This window comes from Molothrus ater, chromosome 2 (assembly GCF_012460135.2).
Source record: "Molothrus ater isolate BHLD 08-10-18 breed brown headed cowbird chromosome 2, BPBGC_Mater_1.1, whole genome shotgun sequence".
In the NCBI taxonomy this organism is placed as follows: domain Eukaryota; kingdom Metazoa; phylum Chordata; class Aves; order Passeriformes; family Icteridae; genus Molothrus; species Molothrus ater.
In genome coordinates this window covers 49,400,577-49,420,389 of record NC_050479.2, presented here as the reverse complement: position 1 = coordinate 49,420,389, position 19,813 = coordinate 49,400,577, and the positions used below count along the sequence as shown (strand labels likewise).

Here is a 19,813-nt window from a genome sequence, read left to right as displayed (position 1 = left end):
AATGTTTTTTCCAGGATCTAAAACTCACCACCATCCTCAAGGCTAAGAAATAAAATACATTTTCACACATTTTTATAAATGCCCTTCCTGTTCAGTTATAGTGTCTTTGAGAGAAACTAAGTTTATTCTTCACAATCTTCAGACAGAAGACCTCATATAGGAGCTGACAGAGGCAGCCAGAGAAAGTAGAGAACATAACCCAGTGGAAAAGTTCACAGTTTGCTGAACTTCCACTACAGTAGGAATCAATAAGAAAGAGTTCTGCTGCAATGTTATCAATTCTCCAGAGGTTTTGGATTGGTTTTTAAATATCTGAGATCAAGAGATTGGGTAGGCTTCATAAAATAGATCTATTTACTGTATTATCTCATGTATGTATATCTTACATTATATATATATAGATAGATATAGAAATAGTGTGTGTATCTCTCTACCTCTCTCCTCCAAACCACGCTCTGAAGGACAGAATAAGAAAATAGTTCTTTTCAGGACATCTTAAGCTTGTTCTCACTGCTCTCTGAAAGGTTTTTGAGCAAAAACAAGCACTGCGCTGCCTCAGTTTGTGTCACAGCCTGACTGCTCCTACTGATGCTCTCTGTGCAACCATTCTCCCACTCCCTTTGCCACACCTTTGAGACTTCAGAGCAAAAGTTCAAGACTCCTTAACAAAACACACCCAAAATTCTAGCCTGGATGCAGACATTGTGACTCCTAACTAATTCCTAAAACCTCACCTATTTCATCTTGAAGTCTTATCTATGCCCTTGTTTTATTTCCTTTATCTTTCCTCTCATTGTGAGCATTATCCCCAATGCTCACATTTCTATAATTAAAATTACACACTACTCTGAATTAATTTATATTATATACATACACCAAAAAAAGAGAACACTTACGAAGGTAACATTATCCTAATGAATTTTAAAATGCATAAAATCAGTCCCTAAAGAAAGTAATTATTTGTCTTTTATTTTTTGTTACAACTTAAAAATTTAAATTTTTGCTTAAGGTTATTAACAAAATGTATACCAGGGCAGGAACAAAGAATATTTAAGTCAGTTCATTCCACCTTAATCACTTTAATCCAGTATTTGTCTCTTTTAGTACAGGGCTTTTGTGGATCATTCATTACTCAGCCTCAAGTTTAACATCTCGGGGGGAGGGGGCTGTCTCTGTGTGTGTGCGTGAAAGGTGTGGGAAATACCTTTCCTTTAGTCTGCAAATTACAAATCATATCAACAGAACTGAACCTACTCCATTTTAGGTAGAGAGAATTCCTCACCATTAGCTAAGATACTAAATAAATAAGGTAGCAAACAAGTATGTCAGACAAAGGCAAGTGTTTCCTGAGAAACCAAAAATATAAAGCTATCAAAACAAGTTACTAAACTATCTGAACAAAACCAAAACACAAATTTAAATTTTTTGTTGTGCTAGTATTTGAAGAGCAGCAAAGTCTGTCTCTTAATGTTAAAAACAACTATTCTCAATCTTATTATAGAAATTGCATAGGACAACTTCTGATTCAAAAATACATTCTACTTTAAGGCTCTAACAAACCTGACTCCCTCAAGTTTAAGATCTGAAAGAAAAATACCTCCATAGAACACCCAGTCACCTTAAGCTACAAAATTGTAGAATGTTTTCAACTTACTCTCAATTAAACAAAAAACCACCAACACACCAAGGACTACACTCTGGAGAATCTCTAAGAGTACAAACCCTAGCCACACTTTTTTTCATCTTTCACCTCACTGTCAAACTCAAAATACATCAGTATCTTTTTTAATAAGCTAACAATTACTATCAGAAATTTGTCTTGCAAATATTGTGAACCTTAGAAACTTTATAATAACTGTCTTCTTTACAGTTAACAAACTAAGCCCTACACAATATTGTTCATTATCATGAGACAGACACCTGTATCCAGGATAGCAAAAGATTTACAAGTCAGTCCCTAGAAGTTTACTACATGTGAGACAGTTCCAAGCAGATGCTTTTTTTAAAAGTATGAATGCAAGTCCAATTGTTACCTCCAAGTGACCTAAACAACCCTGTATTACCTAGATAGTTATGAAAAATACTGAGGTTGTATCAGGCATCTAAACATATTTTTGAACCATAAATTCGATATTTTGTAGATACTTTACTAAAAATTAACAGTGTGAAAACATATTAATTTTCACCAATTTTATATTTGCTGTACTGACTGCAACAAAAATATCAAGAATTTTCTATTTTGAGACAAGTTTGTTACTTACAGTTTCCCTAGCATTTTTTCTAAGCCACCATCTTTGTAATTAGCTGTCCAACACAATACCAATGCTTTGGTTTCCACATGCAGGTCTTCTGTCCATATCACTGATAAATCTCACCCTTCTTGGAACCTCTTTTAATTTCAACATCTTTTTAAAACATCATTCCATGCTCCATAAATGCTAGGAGCTACATTGCCTTTTACTTAAAATTAAGCACCCACAAGCACTTGCTGATTCATTTAATACAATCCATGAGTACTCAAATGCAGTTCATAAACAATGCTGACTTTATTTCTAGCGACCACATATTGCAATCATCAATCATGAAATTTCAGTTGGCTGACTTGGTTATGCTTCTCTGCAATTCACCACTACTATTTTCTGGAGTGCCAACTTTACCCCTCATATAACAACACCTAAATGCAATCATCTATAAAATCCTAATTTTCTAAGCCACTCAAATATTCTACATAACCACAGCTGCAACCACCTTTTTTAATTCAGCATTTGTATTGGTTTTCGGCCAAATATATACAAGGGAAGTTAATTTGAATATGCTTTTTAGATTCAGAAGAACAAAACAAAGCATGTTCCATAGCATTAATAAGGTAGCAATGAACACAACTAAATGTATAGCTTTGTAATACATAGTAAAAAACATGTGAACCAACAAATTGAAAAAAAAAAAAAGAAAAAAAAAACAGTAAGTCCTTTATTTCTGACTTTCCACCATTAATCCTACTGTAAGCATAGAAGCAGTCAATAGTTAAAAACCCACTCTAACTGTTCAACTATAGCATCAAAATCTTAACATGCAGTAGAATCTGGAGCTGTCAGTACCACGAAGGTCACTAAAGCCAAAAAAGGGAAAGAATAATGGACAGTTGCTGCACTTACATGGATACCCAGCAAAACATCTTAGGAACCATTCCACCAAATTATTTCCATTATTAGAAAGACTTATTCTTTTTGGGGGGTAAAGCAAAAAAAAGCACCCTTTACTATTATGAGCTGGTAGCCCCTCAGAGATATTAGAGCTGCCTTATTTGCATCATTTCTGTGTAGATTTTTGAGGCAGGAGGTGTTCAAGTACCAACACTTTAAAAGGAGCGCAACTTGAGTGTTTAGCTGACATTCAATTGACTGTAATTTGGGCAGGTACATAGATCCCCCTAATTCATTAAATGATTCTGAACTAGATGCACTACAAATAAAATTACAGCAGTGTTCTAAGCAGCTGGCTTATACTGTTGCTCTTTAATCCCCAAAAAGAACACACCAACCTTAGATGACGTACATGGCACACTTTAAGTGGTATCAGTTACTTGCCTTTGGAAGTTTAATAGGTGGCTCTTTGGGCTCCTCTTCTTCATCACTGTCTGAATCCCCACTCTGGACACTGTTCTTTGAGGCCAAAGACACAGACGCTTCCTTTTTCTGCCACTCCAACACACAATGGCGGACATTGCAGTAAACATTAAAAGCTGAAGGATTGCTATGTAATCTGATATCTGGTATGGTTATTGTACTCTCTAGGCTTTCAGTCTGAAAAACAAGATCAGTTTTAGTTCATTAGTTTAGTAAAGTTTCAAGCTTTGCTAAATATAAATAATCTCAACAGTCTCAATTTTGACAGACCAATTTATTTCTAAACTAGAGACAACTTTCCTGTTGAAGTACCTAAAGGTCTATTGCAAGCAGGGAAGAAAGGAAGAAGAGGAAGGCATTTCAATAGATTCCCTCTAGCTTTAGCCTCTACCTCTCATAACTTGATGAGGACACTGGGACTAAAAATGACAGGAGCTCAGGCTACAGAATGATCCAAACCTGTGCCACAGTGGTAAGAATAGCAGAATCAAGCTCTATCTCCTCAACAGCAGTCTGTTTTGGAGGTTTTAATTATAATTGAATTTTTAAATACATGCCTTGTTATTCTAGTTGTTAGTTTTAACCTGCTGTTAAATACTAAAAATTTAAGATGTTTGTTAAACATATACTAGAAATTTAAAAACCCACTTGTTTTCTCATTAGATGAAAACTGATGACAAGTTTAAAAACTCCTGTCAGGATGCTGCAGATAATAGTTTTGAGAATAATAATCTAATGGACTAATTACTAAATAAAGAAATCAAGGCCTATAACTTAACAAGACACTATTCTGTTTTCAGAAGCCCTGAGCCACAAAGTATGAGCTGGGAAATTGTTCTGAGAAACTACCACTACCATAGCCCACCTTGGTACCTACCACTGGTGCATTACTGTCAGCCTTGGCCAAGACACAAAGGAGCCTTCATGAGGCTGCCACTGGACTTGGAAAAATAATACGAGAAAACGTTTAAAAAAAAACATTTTTAAAAATCTGCCCTGTACTTTCCCAGTCTGAAACAGTAAGATGGGAGAGGAGGTATGAGGACTGAGAGGACTGACTTGAAAAAACAAAACTCCACAACAAGTAACTCCCAGGCAGGGTTACACTTTCCATTGGGTTGTGTACTAGCAAAGACCAGGCTGCTATCAGCAAAGGCTTTGAAAACTGACTAATGGGAGGCATATGGGAGGAAGCAATTCTCTCTAAGTGCTTGCTGTAGACAGAGGGCACACAGATCATATAAGGAGAGAAGGCCCAGGTTAAGAGTGCAGGACAAATTTGCTTGACCATGCAAGGCAAAATGCGGGGGATTATTAGGCCAGACAGACTCAGGGTCATGACTAACTTCACAAGGTCATTTCTGGTTTCATTCTTGTTTTCTTGAGGGACAGGGAGAGGAAAGGCACAGTGAGAGTGGAGGCTTTTTGTCTTTTTTTTTTTTTGTTTTATTTATAGGGTATTAATACTGTGCATTGCCACATTCATCTGGCATGAAATTACACAGTGAAATTATACTACAGTGATTTGAAACAGATCACTGAGAACAGTGATGGGAAGGAGAACATTAAACTAGCAGAGGAGAGGTAAAAGGAATTTGAGAACCAGTGAAGTGGGTAATATTTTAATGGGGTGATTTTTTTTTTTCTACAATATAGTTGCCACAATTTTCTACATCAAAACCACTTTTATCTGCACATACATTTTTATTAATACCAGAAACAACACAAGACTCTAAGACCTTTTAACACTGTATGTTAAAAAACATAACAAAAAATTCAAAATTACTTGAAAATATTTAATCATTCACATATTCCCTATTTTTGACTATAATATTATTCTGACTGTACTAGTATGTATTTGCCTATCCTTCCTTTCCATTATTACTAAAGTTACTGCAAGCCAGAACATTAAGAAGTAATGCTTTACTATGCAACCTATTTTATCAAACACATTGTGTGGTAATTTTTCTCACCTGCATCAGTCGTAGCAGTAAGCACAAAAATATAAATATAATGAAGTAGGAAAAAGAAAAAGCTGGAAAAAGTTCTCTACATGTATACTCATGTTTGGCAGGTTTTTTCTTTAACTCAACAGAACTTCTACCATAAGGACTGAAAGACAGCAAAGTTTAGTCCTTGTTCAATATTAATATCTTTGAAATAGTAAAGCTCTTGTTAGAAATCCCACAATATTAAATCAGTGCAAGAACCCAAGGCACAACCTCATATGTTATTCCAGTATCAAACAATCGAAATAAATTTGGATTGACCCCACTGATAATGAGCTCCTACATGCTTTGATGTTTGACACCATAAAACTGAATGGTTTTAAGATGTAACTCTTCTGTTCATCAAGTACTCATACACATTACCTCAAAAATTTTTGCAGCTCCAGTTAAGGCAAATGCACAGTACAAGCTTTCAGCTTTAAAGCTAGCTCAGTTGAATGGCACAGGTTAAATTCCTCAGTAAACTTAGTTTACTAAAGTTTTTTACAGAAAGAGAAAGCTATTTCAGAGGCTCCAGATATTTATCTGAAAGTTCATTTATCTAGTTAATATTACACATTGTAACTGTAACTTCTGTGAAGAGTTTCCATTCCAATTCTTTCTTGTCAGCTCAGCTAAATCTTTGATCCTGAAGAGCCTAAGTTCTGTAGCTCATACAGTCTCATTTGAAACAGACTGGCCAAACTGTTAAACCAGCACAGATAATTTTAGACATTACAGTGCTAGATAAAAATCAATGTATGTTCTCTTGCCTATTAATAACAAGCTGACTAATTTTCAGAAATAAACTCCTTATTCCAAATACTTTACAACTGTTAACCAGTAAGCACTTTAACTATTCTATCTCTGTGTTCAGTGTTTTGCTTTTATACAGCAGTGTATGAACAATACAATACTTGCATACACTAACTGCCTACAGAGATTTCAGGACAGCACAACATCCTCCAGAAACTTCATCATAAGATAAAAAACACTGATGTGACTTGTGATGGATTTGCTCAAGTCTAAGTGGTTTAACTATAATACTTATAGTTGCTAGGTCTTCAAAACAAACATCTATTGAAAAGTGGATGCATATAATAAGCAGGTTCTACAAACATCACATTCTTAGATTTCCTCTACATAAGGCAAGAACTGAGCTGACAACAACAAAAAAGAAACCAGTAAAACTTTCTGCCCCCTCTAATGCAAATGATCATTCAGTGAGCAGCTTTTTTTGTTGTTTTTTTCTTTTCTTCAACAGTGGTAGAGGAAATTATTCAAAACAGAAATCAGAAGTTTTTCCCATATGAAACAAGTGTTCTTCCTTTCTAGGTAACAGATTCCTAACTTCACTAAGGTCAGATACATTGAACAAGTCAGAAAACTGGGATTTGAGTTCATCCCATCATCACCTGAAAGCTTACTTTTCTGCAGCTAATGAATACCTTCTACACAATCATAAAAACTTCCCCAATATTATGAGACTCATGATATCATCTGTACAATCTTGTTGCGGATTCAGATTTTGAGGTAGAATAGATCAGTAAGAAAGTATAACCAATACCTGTACCTACAGAACCTCACTTAGTACTTCTTTTATTAAACTAATAAAGTCTGTCTTAACTTACAATTCTCTTAATGATACTGCATTTCATGTTGGCACAAAATACATCTGTGTTGTCAAGAAAAACAGCAGAATATTAAACCAAAACGTTAATCAACTTCTAAGAACTCACTAAAGCAATTTATTGATTTTGCACAGAACCAGAATCATTAATAATGCAAACAGACTCCTCTTGAGCTATACGATAAATTATTTCAGAAAGAAACAACACCTTACAGCCTGTTTTCATGGTATTAAGAGTACTGAGAGTCACATGACACTTGGAATAAGGTGAAGAGCAGCAATCACTTTCTCTGCCTCTGAATGTCCAATTCTTAATGGCTGCTGGGACATTGCAATCCAAAGCGCTCATTACATTTGACTACAAATTCAGCTTCCAGAGTGCCTAAGCAGATGATGAGATGATAGCTTCTGTACTAGCTTTCCTCCCAAAGCATCTGATTTCTTGCAAACTGAAATTGCTACCACTGTCAAAAAGAAGAGAGCTTACAGACTGGAAAATAGAATTATGCTGTTTGATTCAGTAGTTTTCATCTGAGCTGTAATGTCACAGACATATTTTCTGAAAAATCCTTTGCTAGGATTTTTTTCTCCTGAGAAGCTGAGAGGCCTCAGAAATGAAATGTAAACAATAATCATCTGCTGCTGTGGAAGGCAACAGGTGCATCTTTGATTGGCCTAATGTGGATTGTTTCTACTTGATGACCAATCACAGTCCAGCTGTCTTGGACTCTCTGGTCAGTCACAAGATTTTATTATCATTCCTTTCTATTCCTTGTTAGCCTTCTGATGAAATCCTTTCTGCTATTCTTTTAGTATAGTTTTAATATATAATTTTCTTTTATTATAATATATATCATAAAATTATAAAACAGCCTTCTGAACATGGAGTCAAGATTCTCATCTCTTCCCTTGTCCTGGGACCCCTGTGAACACCACCACACTGTAACACAGTGGGATGTTCTGAATCTTCATCTTTGCTGTTTGACTTGGTGCCACCAAAAATTAAACGTGCACCTTATCAAATGAAGATACATGGTGAAACATACATTGTAAAACTTAAATATCCATCATTGGTGAAGACAGTTTTAATACGTGAAGATTTTATTTCTTGTGTGTTACTTTTTATTTTCTGAAAGGTAAGAAAGACTCATGAGGGAGAGATCAAAGTGCAGATGCTCACACTCTAATGCCTGGCTTGTCCTTGTAAACATATACTCCCTGCTAACTGGAAGAATGAATTATGTAGGAGAGGGTAAACAGCACAGGTTTGGTTCAAAAGATAAGAGCAACCTACTCCTAATTGCTCTTCTCAGTTAGCATTTTGTAATGTTCCAGTACACTCAAGGATAGCAGTGCAAAAAACCAAAACCCTCTGGTCTCCTTTGCACACCTCACACATAAAGAAACTGTTTTCCCTAAAGATGAAACCCATACATAGCTTATTTTCTGACCTATTTGTTTTCTTTCTCTTGAATCAGATGACTGTGGTAATGTTTTATTCTTAAATATGATGGAAATAGACTATAATTTAAGAGAGGAAAGTTAATCTGCTGTTAAAGATGGGTCAGGTTATAATAACCATCTGATCTAATCCATGTGTAACACTGGGAAGCTCACCCAATTCTTTTTCAGACAGTCAAAAGATCTCTTAGAAAGGGATGCCCTCTTGAGGTTGAAAGACCAAATACAAAAGCCACTGAAAACAATGCCAAATTATTTGAGAACCTACGTGTGTTTTTAATGAGACAATATTCATCCCTGTCAATGTGTTTTATACATCTATTCATTAGCTTACAATGAATTTGTCTGTTACATGAACCTCCCCCTTAAAGTTTTATTACTCCCATTTGTAGAAAGCTAAAAAAGTCACAGCTTAAAACTTCTGCATAAACTAAACAGGTAGACACCAATCATTTCCAGTACAAGCTGTGTTTGGTGGACTCCAACTTTTCAGTATTCTTCAAATAACATGAAAACAGAATATGAGGAACTGGGGGTGTCTGTGTAAGTCTCTCTCAATCCAAGGGTCCTAAGCAGCACTTGCATGAATTAACAGCAAAGGGGGAAAATATCCAGGGTATCTGAAGGGGGAAGGGGAGGTTAACAGGAATATTCATAGAGTTGGGAAAAGTTACACGGCCTTACAATTTTCTGGCAATATTCTTTGCCAAAAGAAAAAAAAAAAGTGGGCAGGGGGCAGGTATGGACTGGAATCCAAGGTGCTACACCCATGTCTAACAATCAGATACTTGTTTTCTATTTAAAAGTCACTTATGTCAGCAGTGAATTTCTAAAGCCAAAATAGACTGCACCACACAGAAAACTTTTGTACCTCCGTTTAAAAAATAGATACTAAACCACAAACCAAAAAATAAGGGATAGTTCAAAGACCAGTGATCACAGCATGACCCACCTTAGAAACAGAATAAGGCTCAAACTACTGAGCTATTTAAACACCAATTAGAGTTTTGTACCTAAAATGTTTTAACATTTAATGCTTAAATGGTGGAAATAATTTTCTTCCAGTTGCTCAACAATTGCTTCTCTTTTAAATTTCTCTCCTCTTCCATTACTCAATCATTTTTACTAAGCAGGGGATATAAATAACAAAATTTTGGGTTACTTCATCTTACTCTTCATTTAAGGCCCTCTCTGCCTCTACTAAATAAGTAAGAGAAACCTTCCATCTCTGTTCAGACTAAAAGACCCTGTTTCTTCAAAAAATAAACCAATGCACACAAACTCTACTGCTCAGAAGTCCAGTAGTGAAAGACTTTTCAACTGCTCTATTTTAAAGATTCCAAATGGAAGCTCACATTTTCCTGACAATAGACACATCCATTTTCAGACATTCCAGTGCAAAAATAATCACTGTGCTGATTCTGCCATGGTAAGCATTGGGATGCATTGAAAAGTACATAAAAAAACAACACAAAAAAAACCCCTCCAATGAAAAAAACAACTACAAAAAAAATAAACAAAATCACCCAACTCTGTCAGTTTCATAACCTCAAGATATGAAACTGGTTTTATCCTTCCCTTCTCTGCTACATGTCTCAGGAAATACACAATTTTTTGCTAACATGCTGAAATAAGCTGGAGTGCTTTTCTATACCCAAGTCACTCAGAATGAAGACCAATGTTCTAATGGTCAATCCTGGTCAGTTTCAGACAATATTTAGATAATGGCATCAGTAAAAGACACACAAAAACCCATTATGACTTTCAAAGATGTAAATCTCAATGCTTTAAGTAGAGACTGACTTAAACCCAAGAAAAATCATGAGAACAAGCTTCCATAGGGATGAGGTGAGGAGATTATCAGTTAGTGCCATATCCATAACTACTCACAAGAACTAGCCTTTAGTATGGTCACATTGTCTTGGCCAAGGATCTTGCCACTCCATCTACTCAACACAACTAAATTTAAGAACTACATTTGACTGCTAAGCTTGTCCACAGCCATTGTGTATTTAGCTTTCTACTTGGCAGTAAAACTAGGGTCCCAACAACCAGATAGACAAGGGTCCCTTTATAGTGTAACAATGACCAAAGCCAAAGAGTTATCTTATTTTAAAAGCACAAGTTTCTATCACCAGACAGAACACACAAACTAACTATATTTCTTCGAATCTCTAACTTGGTTGTCTTTGTTGACAGTGGGATGATAAAGTCATGGAGAGGACAGAGCTAAAACTTCTTATAGCAACTGAAGAAAGGACTGAGAAATTCAGTTTGGACCACAAATATTTTACTGTACAGTGCTGAGAACAGAAATGAAGATAAGCTCTTTCTATACCATAGTCAGAAGCTGCACTACTTGAGATAAGCAGAATAATCTGGTAAGTCTCCAAAAACTCAATACCAAATGAATAGATAGAGGGTTTGCTTCACCCTCCCAAAGCCATTTGTCTTGAGATACAGTAACTACATGAGGTTTGGCAAATAGGGATAAGATGGCCAAGTGGTTCTAAAGTGCATTTGTATTATAAGGGCATTCAGCCGACTAGAAAGTGTTTTCACTAGATACTTCAGTGGTTCTGTCCTTCAGAACCATTCCAAAACTGAGTTTTCTCTTTACTGACGACAAGCCTTCACACCCTCATGAAAATCCTTCCAAGACTGTAGCTTAAATAGAGAAATAACAGCTCTCTAATAGAGAAAGAATGCAGCACAGCAGTATTTTAAAATAGCACTGCTTCTGCATAAATTTATTCTCTCTAAAGAATAAAGATGTAAACATTTTTATTAAGTTCACTGTATGGTTCCCATGCATTTAAAGTGATTGGAGGCAGGGGTTACATGGGGAGAAAACACGAATAGAATCACCTAGGTATAATTTATTACATTTTCCATTATGGAGGAATTTTCAGAGCTAACTTTGGAGTCCTAAGAATGCTCCCTTTATCCTTTAGCCAATATGGCAAACTCTTTGCAGCGCTAGTCTCTGTTTGCTAGATGCAGATCTCAAAATTTACCTCTAAGACCAACATGTTTAGATACACATGGAGAACTAAAAACACTGTTCACATTACTTTGTGTTGAACATTAGCACCAAAAGCAGTTGAATGAGGTTAACATTGGTATCACAGTCACGTAAGATACAGTAAACAGACAATACTGGTCTGCTGTTAACTCCTCTAAACAAACACATTGTTAGTCACACTTAGGTGCTCTTGCATTTCTCTCAACTGAAGTTACTGTCATTTTTGAGTCAGGACTTTGTCAAGTTAGTTACAGGCTTACCTTGTTACGTGTTTTTACTTTCAATTTAGTCTTCTGTTTTCTTTTCAACTTTTTCTTGCTAAAAAGTTTCTTACTTCTGAAAAAGAAAAAAAAGCAATGAGAACAAAATAAATAAACTCCCTTCTGTACCTCATGGTAATAAGCACAGAGGGGAAAAACGTCAGAAGCGCTCTATATTTTTTTCTCATAGACAAAGGGAATAATCGCAGGTAGAATTTCAGAGTATAAATCAGAATACAAAGCACTTAAAATTGTGCTTTCCTTATGTTCCACTGAATTATGGGCCTTTACTCCCATCAATTTAAGCAGAATATCTGCTAGGAGAGAAACAAGTCCCTGAGCTTTCTATTGGCTTGCCCTATTGTTTCTATTACAAGTTCTTTAGTGCCACAGCAACGCTAGAAGCCAGAATTATTGACAATTCTCAGTAAAACAACCTGCTAGTACAGAACATTGCTTTGTAAAGTCTTTATCACACAAAGATTCAAGCCTTCCAAGACAAAAAGTAAGCTTTAAAAATGTATCATTTAGCAGAAGATTCAGCTGATGGAAGAAACTGCAGTTTCTTTACCTTTTGTTTGGACTTTTTCCACCCTCACTTTATAGACTTAACGTTCATCCCTTTACATTACAGATCTAGCTAAGACACTTCTCTAAGCTCATTAAATCCTCTCCTGCCCACACCTCATTCCTACCACACTCTTCTTCTCCTCCATTTTATTACCCAGGAAAAATAAAAAAGACATCATACAAGAAAGACACCATACGCACACACACCTGTTCCATCACCAGCGCTGAGATTATTCTGAAATGCATGTTTTTTAACCTATTTTTCCAGATTATAAATTCTACAAAAATAAGAAAAAAGTCATATGGTACCTGTGCAGCATACAGCTCACCTTACACAGGACTTCAAGTAAAAGCTACTAACATTCCTCTGTACAACAAACTTTACTCCAATAGCTTACAGTTCAGATTAGTTGAAAAATAAAAAACTATCACATCTGAAAATTCCAGGCAGTGAGAAGTTGCATTTTCAGTAAAAGACTGAGAATCAGAAGAATCTTAATACTTTATTCAAACAACTTTGTTCTAAATAAAAATGCTGAGGTTCTAAAAGCATAGTGGTTACTGTCCTGTACAGCATTCAGACTGCAAGAATATAGAAGCCTCATGGTCCAGCAGTTAAAAGCTGGAAAAACTGAAGCCTGACCAACAGCCAGCAGTTAGAATACAAGCTCAAACAAAGAATTCCTGCAGAGGATGCCACGAAAGCTGCCTCCTAGAAATTTCACCACTTTTCCCCTCTTGACCCATATTAAGAGGAAGGTATGTTCCTCAAGACACTTCCTGCAGAAACAAACCAGCTCACCACTTTGCTTATAAGGAACAAACACCATTATCCTGGAGTTAAAAGAACTGATTCAGTGAGCAGTAATTCCCTCACCATCCCCAAAAAGTTAAAGCTTACAAAGAGAATGGAGATGACTGCTCAAGGTTCCCCCAACAGTAAAGTTTCAATAGGTAACAGTATATAAGCTATTTAAGAAGCAAGGAAAAAAAAAACTTCATATAACTTTTACTACTCAAATTTCAGCAACCGAACTCCATAGCCTCACTATTCAGTTTTTCTTTAATTAGACATGTTTCCTTATCATCATTTAATGCAGTTAATTCTTATTCTGCTGTCAAACATGAAGAACAGTGCAGCCCTTTCCATTCTGTAGCCACTCAATCTTCTGCTCTGGACATAATGACCTTTTATGAAACTTGCACCCTAACTTTCAGTTTAGAAGTCCTGATGAAATTATCTTCGGGGCTCTCTCAGTCCATACCACACATGAACCATGTTGACCAAAGCTGAAAACAATACTTGCTGTTTGCTGTTAGGAAGAGGAAGAAGAAATGTCTCATATGGCTCCAAGGTCACATTTAAACTGCATTCCAGGTATTATTTGGCAGCTCCACAGCAGTATGGCACAGCAGACCTATTTAACCCAGGCTAGCATGAAAACATTTCCCTGCAAAGCTCAAAATTGAGCTTCCAATACTCTTTTTCTATCTGTGCTAATAATTATGCCTTTTAAACACAATATGATTTGGACTTAACACAGACAACTTGAAAAGCATAGCTTTTTTTCTTTTTGTTTTAAAAGATACTATTCAAGTTGCCAAGACATTTCAAATTGAATCCTTCCTGCCAAAATCCCTGAAAACTCTCCAAATTTGTTACAGTCTGCAAACATTAAAAACACTTTTTCATCTTGTAAATATTTCACTGGACCAATCCCTGTAATTTTTGCAAGTATTTCTTCATGTTTACACATACATCTGAAAAACCCCCAAATTAAGCCTTTTCCCTCCCCCCAAGACTGGGCTCATTTCCATAGTAACAAAACCTCTGCCATTTGGCAGATGACCTTCATTTGTCATGACACCTACACAAAGTTTTTTCCAATTAGCAAACAGGAAAGATCAGCAATGGGTTTACTGATGGTGCTAAGATCTCCCTCATTCATACAACAACCATTAAAGATGCTGCAAACAGCAGCACAGTCTGACTGTTCCACTGTGGCAGTCTTTATCTTCAGCAAGTTTTGGGCTTGAATAATTTTACATGGAAACAGTTTGGGATAGAAATGCCACAGTAAGAACCCACAATTATGTCCCTGTATTTTCTAAAAATGAAACCTCAAGGAAGTGGGAAGTATACTTTCTTCCATTTCCAAACAAACCTCCAAAACAAGTAAACAATTAATTAATAAAAAAATACCTCATCACACTAATTTTATAAATAGTTCTGAGCACCCTACAATAACTATGCATAACACTAATGTATTCACAATGTATCTGCATGTAACAAAGATACATATGATCGTTCACCGTTCTACTGTTATATACCAAAACACTGAGATATTTTAATATTCAGAAAAACATGGGCAAATATATTCATGAAAAACAATGTTATGCAGATTATGAGTAATTTCCTGTTGGAAACCACATGTGTTAATTATAACCACAACTCCTCTACTACCTGAAGATTAACAAGATCTGATATGGCTCAGCTGGATTTTTTAGCTAAATTATTAATTATATTGCTGGTTAACAATTGTAAGCTGCTGCTAGCTGTCATTTGTAAAGGTCTTGGTACTCTGTGCTGACAATCTGCTTCCACTGGCAAAAGGTCCTTAGCCTTCAACTTCTAACTCAGTTGTTGATACCATTTAACTCACAGAAAACAAACACTCATTTTCAGCAAATCTCAGGCAGGCTTTCTGCAAACTGCTTCAAAACTTTGTAACACTGGAGACCAAAATTTGAACTGGACCACAAGCAAGTGCAAGAGCACGGAACGTAAAGACACCTTGACAAAAAATTACTTGTAGCAAATGGACACAAAGATAGAGATAACGGTGCTATTACAGCCTTTACAGAAAAATCTGTTGAGAATAAAATAAATACCAAAAATCTTCAACCTTGGAATATGAAATAATTGCCTCAAATCAAAGGCAGAAATAAAAAAAGGAGGGGAAAGGGGAAGGTGGGTAATAACCAGTTACTTGAAAATTTAAAATAGGTGAAACAGCTGTTTAAATGACATGATTGCAATTCTAATCAGGCTTGTAGCACCTGTAGCAGGAGGAGTAAAGGCATGCTTTAGTTTATTTGTTCTAGACAAGAAGTAGCAACAGCTAGTACTTGGACTATCTGATGCATTATTAGGAGAACATTGTTCAGTGTCTCAACACCATTGCTCTTACTCTTTAAAAGAGATGAAGAAATGCAAACAGAGCATCTTCCCTCAAGGTGCAACAGTCTTGAACTGTAATTGATAAGCTTAAATTTGAGAGGGAAGCTTTACATGTAGAGCATGTGTTCCTCCCCTCAATGCTGGTACTGAATTACTCAACATGGACTAACATTATGTTAGTGTTACAACTGCATAAGATCTTCTAGACTATATGTTATACGAAGTGCGTGTATAATAAGTGGAAAAAATATTATTCTGTCTCTGCTGCTGAGGCAGAAAAGGAACAACAAAAGCTTTATTTAAGTGCTGTCTGACCTAAAACCTTTGCTTCTGAAACATGGTACCAAAGACTACTGTAGCTAGTACAGTATTAGACACAGTTCTGCTGTTGAATCTTTGAGTACACTTTTGAAAAATTTGTGAATTTAGTAAACCACATGCTAACACATGCTCAATTTTTTAAGACTTCCAAGTGACTTTAACTCAGTGCATTTGTCTAAACTCGCTTGCTCTGGGTTCAAGGGCTACCCATCTTTGGGAAGAAGTATACTGTTGACAGGACAGGTCTAGCCAAGAGTTGCTGCGTTCAGACAAATGAGAAATACATTCTGTTACTCTGTTTCCATAAGTGCTAACTCAACACTCATCTTTAGCTTAAAGATTCAAGGGCTTGTGGAAATTTGCTTACCAGGCAGCAGCCACTCAGTAAACATTGAAAATGAAACAGTCAGGTTTGTGGTATCAAACAATTCTTTTGTTTCCTCCATTAGGTGAACTACTGCTGCGGGTGATCAACTTGGTTAGACAAGATGCAAGAAGCATTTGCTTCTGAACAGCCCAAAGTGAAATCCCAAGCTCAGATTGTCAAGAAGACCACAACAGCAAGCTATTATCACTCATCATGTAGTGATGAGTGATACACTTATCATGTAGTCATCATCAAGTTTGAGGGTGTTTCATCACAGCATCAATTTACTGGATGCAGTGGCAGTGCAGGTGAAGTTCAGGTACCTGAAAGAAGGGAGCAAGACAAAGGCAGCATCACAACCCTAGACTTCCTAAGAACAGACTTCACCAGTCAAGAACAGACTGTTGTTCATCAGTCATCTTTGAAGAATCCACAGGATACAGTTCTCTGGAGAGAAAAGAGTGCAGAAGAGCTCTCCAATGCAGGCTCAAGTTCTACACACAACTTGCAACACTCTATCTGGAATACCACCACAAACTCTGGGTGCTCCAGAACAAGAAACACTTGTTTACTCTCAGAGGGAGTCTGAGAAAGACTTAAAGAACTGGAGGTTCTGTTGTATGAGGAGTAACCAAGCAAGCAGAGATTGTTTAGCTGTGAAAAGAGAAAAGCTGGGAGGGTGGGGGAGGAATAGCCTCCATGTGAATACATCCACCTCCATCTGATGGGAGAGAGCAAAGATGATGGAAACATATTCTTCTAGGCAATATCCACTGACAGGCCAAGAGACAATGGAGGGGAAAAAAATTAATACAGGAAGTTCCAATTACACCCAAGAACTGTAAAAATGGTCAAAGAACTTGCCCTGAAGAGGCTACACATTCTCCCTCCTTGAAGATACTGAAAAAACAATTGGACAATGTTCAATTGTAGAGTTCAAAAGTAGAGCAACCTGCTCTGGTTGATCCTACTTTGAGTGCTCACAGTCTCCAGAAGCCCCTTCTAATTTCAACTATTCTGTGATCTTCACCATTTGCTTACGAAACAAAGTAAAATTTGACTGTAAAATAAACATGCTTCTGCATTGTGGAAAGACTGTATTTTTTCTCTTTCTGAGTTTTGCATTTCTCCTGGTGTCATGCCATGTTTCTGATTATGTTTCCAAGTAGAGACATACTGAGCTTTTCATCTGTTCACCATCTGGATCAGCAAACAGACATCAAAATCAGGCACAGGAGCAACTTCTATGGGAATTAGTCAGCATAATCAAACTTTCAATAGTACACAAAGCTAACAAGAGAATGAGGCATGAAAACTACCTTATCACACTTAAAATATATGCCTGCATTAAGACAATCCAGTCACTTTAATTGATCCACACTTCGTTGGAGACAACCAACACCCACAGGTCCACTAAGAAGGGCATGACAGAGAACATGCTTATATGCAACAATCAAGAGCTTCTCTGTGCAGATGAACCAACATGGGCACTGCACAAAATCTTTAACAAGACTTTTTTAAAAAAAGCTTGTGCACATGGCATGTCACCTGGGAAACTAAAACTAATTTGTCAAATGAAAGGTACTCTAGAATCAGTAAAAAGAGTGTCTGGAAAGACCCCCGAAAGGTCGGCATTTCCATTTCCTGGTCTATCATAGAAGACCAAGGGTCCTGGTCAATGACAGGCTGGTTGTGAGTCAGCAGTGCCCTGGCAGCCAGGAGGGCCAACCCTGTCCTGGGGTGCATCAGGCCCAGCATCACCAGCCAGGCAAGGGAAGGGGATTGTCCTACTCTGCTCTGCACTGGGGCAGCCTCATCTTGAGTGCTGGGGGCAGTTTTGGGCACCACAGTGTAAGAAAGACATTTCTTTACTGTTAGCATCCAAAGGAGGGCCAGGACCATGGTGAAGGGTCTGGAGGGGAAGCTACATGAGGAGCAGCTGAGGTCACTGTTCAGCCTGGAGGAGACTGAGGGGAGACCTCAGCGCAGCTACAAATTCCTCATGAGGGGAAGAGGAGGGGCAGGTACACATCACTCTGGTGACCAGGAGAGGACTTGAGGAAATGGCATGAAGCTGAGTCAGGGAAGTTTAGGCTGGATATCAGGAAAGCATGGCTCATCCAAGAGTGGCTGAGCACTGGAACAGGCTCCCCAGGAAAGTGGTCACAGCACCAAGCCTGACAGTTCAAGGAGTGTTTGGACAATGCTCTCCAGCACATGGTGTGACTCTGGGGGATGGTCCTGTGCAGGGCCAGGAAGTGGACATGGATCCTTGAGGGTCCCTTCCGACACAGGATATTCTATGATTGTAGTTAAATTCCATTGCATTCCCAACATCTCTTTTCCCTAGAGAGATATTAAACACTGCCAATGATCACACTCCCACCATGTCCCATGAAATCCTACTAAGAGAACTCTTTCTGAGGTATTTTTAAATTGTCTTTATGGCAATTAAATACTATTTTTCATATCTTCATTACAGAAAAATCAGTTTATTTTTCTCTTTTTCCACAATTTGCTAGATTTTTTTTCAAGTCTGAGGAAAAATGAGTCTTCTGACAATTAAGCAGTCTCAATTCAGCCTAAGCCATAACTCATTTACATCATTACCATCTAATTTCACTATTCTTTCATAGAAACCGGTCAGTTTTCAGAAAACAGTGGAAAAAAACAAAAGTGGGAAAAAAAAAAGTCCCACAATGCTGAAATACAAAGAAAAGGTCAACAATTACCTCAGATTTCTTACAGAAAAGAATCTTTCACAATTTTAAATAAAATTCTGAAATGTTCCAGGATGGCTACTTCTGAATCACAATCACTTTATAATTTTATAGAATGTGTAGAATCTCTCATGAGGTACCTTTTATTCATTGCTGATTTTATGTTTTTGCTTACTGGTTTGGTAGTGGGATTTTCTGAAGCAAAACATTTACATTCTTAACTGCATCTTCTACAGTTTTCATCCTCTGTTAACTTTTTTATCTACAATCTCAGTTCCAGCTCTGAAATTGTCAGAGAGCGACTATACAGTTCAGGACCTAGGACAGATCCAGATGCAGAGCAACAGCTACTACCTGTTCTCACAGGCTTCCCCTTCAACAGCCATTACACAGCATCTCTCCAGGGTGGGCTCCTGTGTAGCTTTAAATCTACTTTACAGTTGTTCTATCCAGAACAAAGGCAGCCAAATCATCAGGCTGAAGGTAACACACCTAAAAATTCTAGTTGAGGAAGGATACAGTCTAGACAATGATACAACAGGAGCAACAGATGTTGCTTTTCTTACTTGCACCTGCTTGAAAATCACAGAAACGTAAAATACCTGATAGGTCCCAATTAAGTCACTCCAAAGGTCTCCTTTTTGTAGGCTGAACAACCCCAATT

The 19,813-nt window shown here is 37.1% G+C and overlaps 1 protein-coding gene across 1 annotated transcript in view; it reads right to left on the bottom strand.

Moving 5' to 3' along the window:
* MYCBP2 (MYC binding protein 2) overlaps positions 1 to 19,813 on the bottom strand; it is a 174,321-nt gene that overhangs the window by 138,802 nt on the left and 15,706 nt on the right. The window contains 2 exon segments of the mRNA XM_036387571.2: positions 3,588 to 3,803; positions 11,991 to 12,066. Of these exon segments, the coding sequence (XP_036243464.1) occupies positions 3,588 to 3,803; positions 11,991 to 12,066 (292 nt within the window).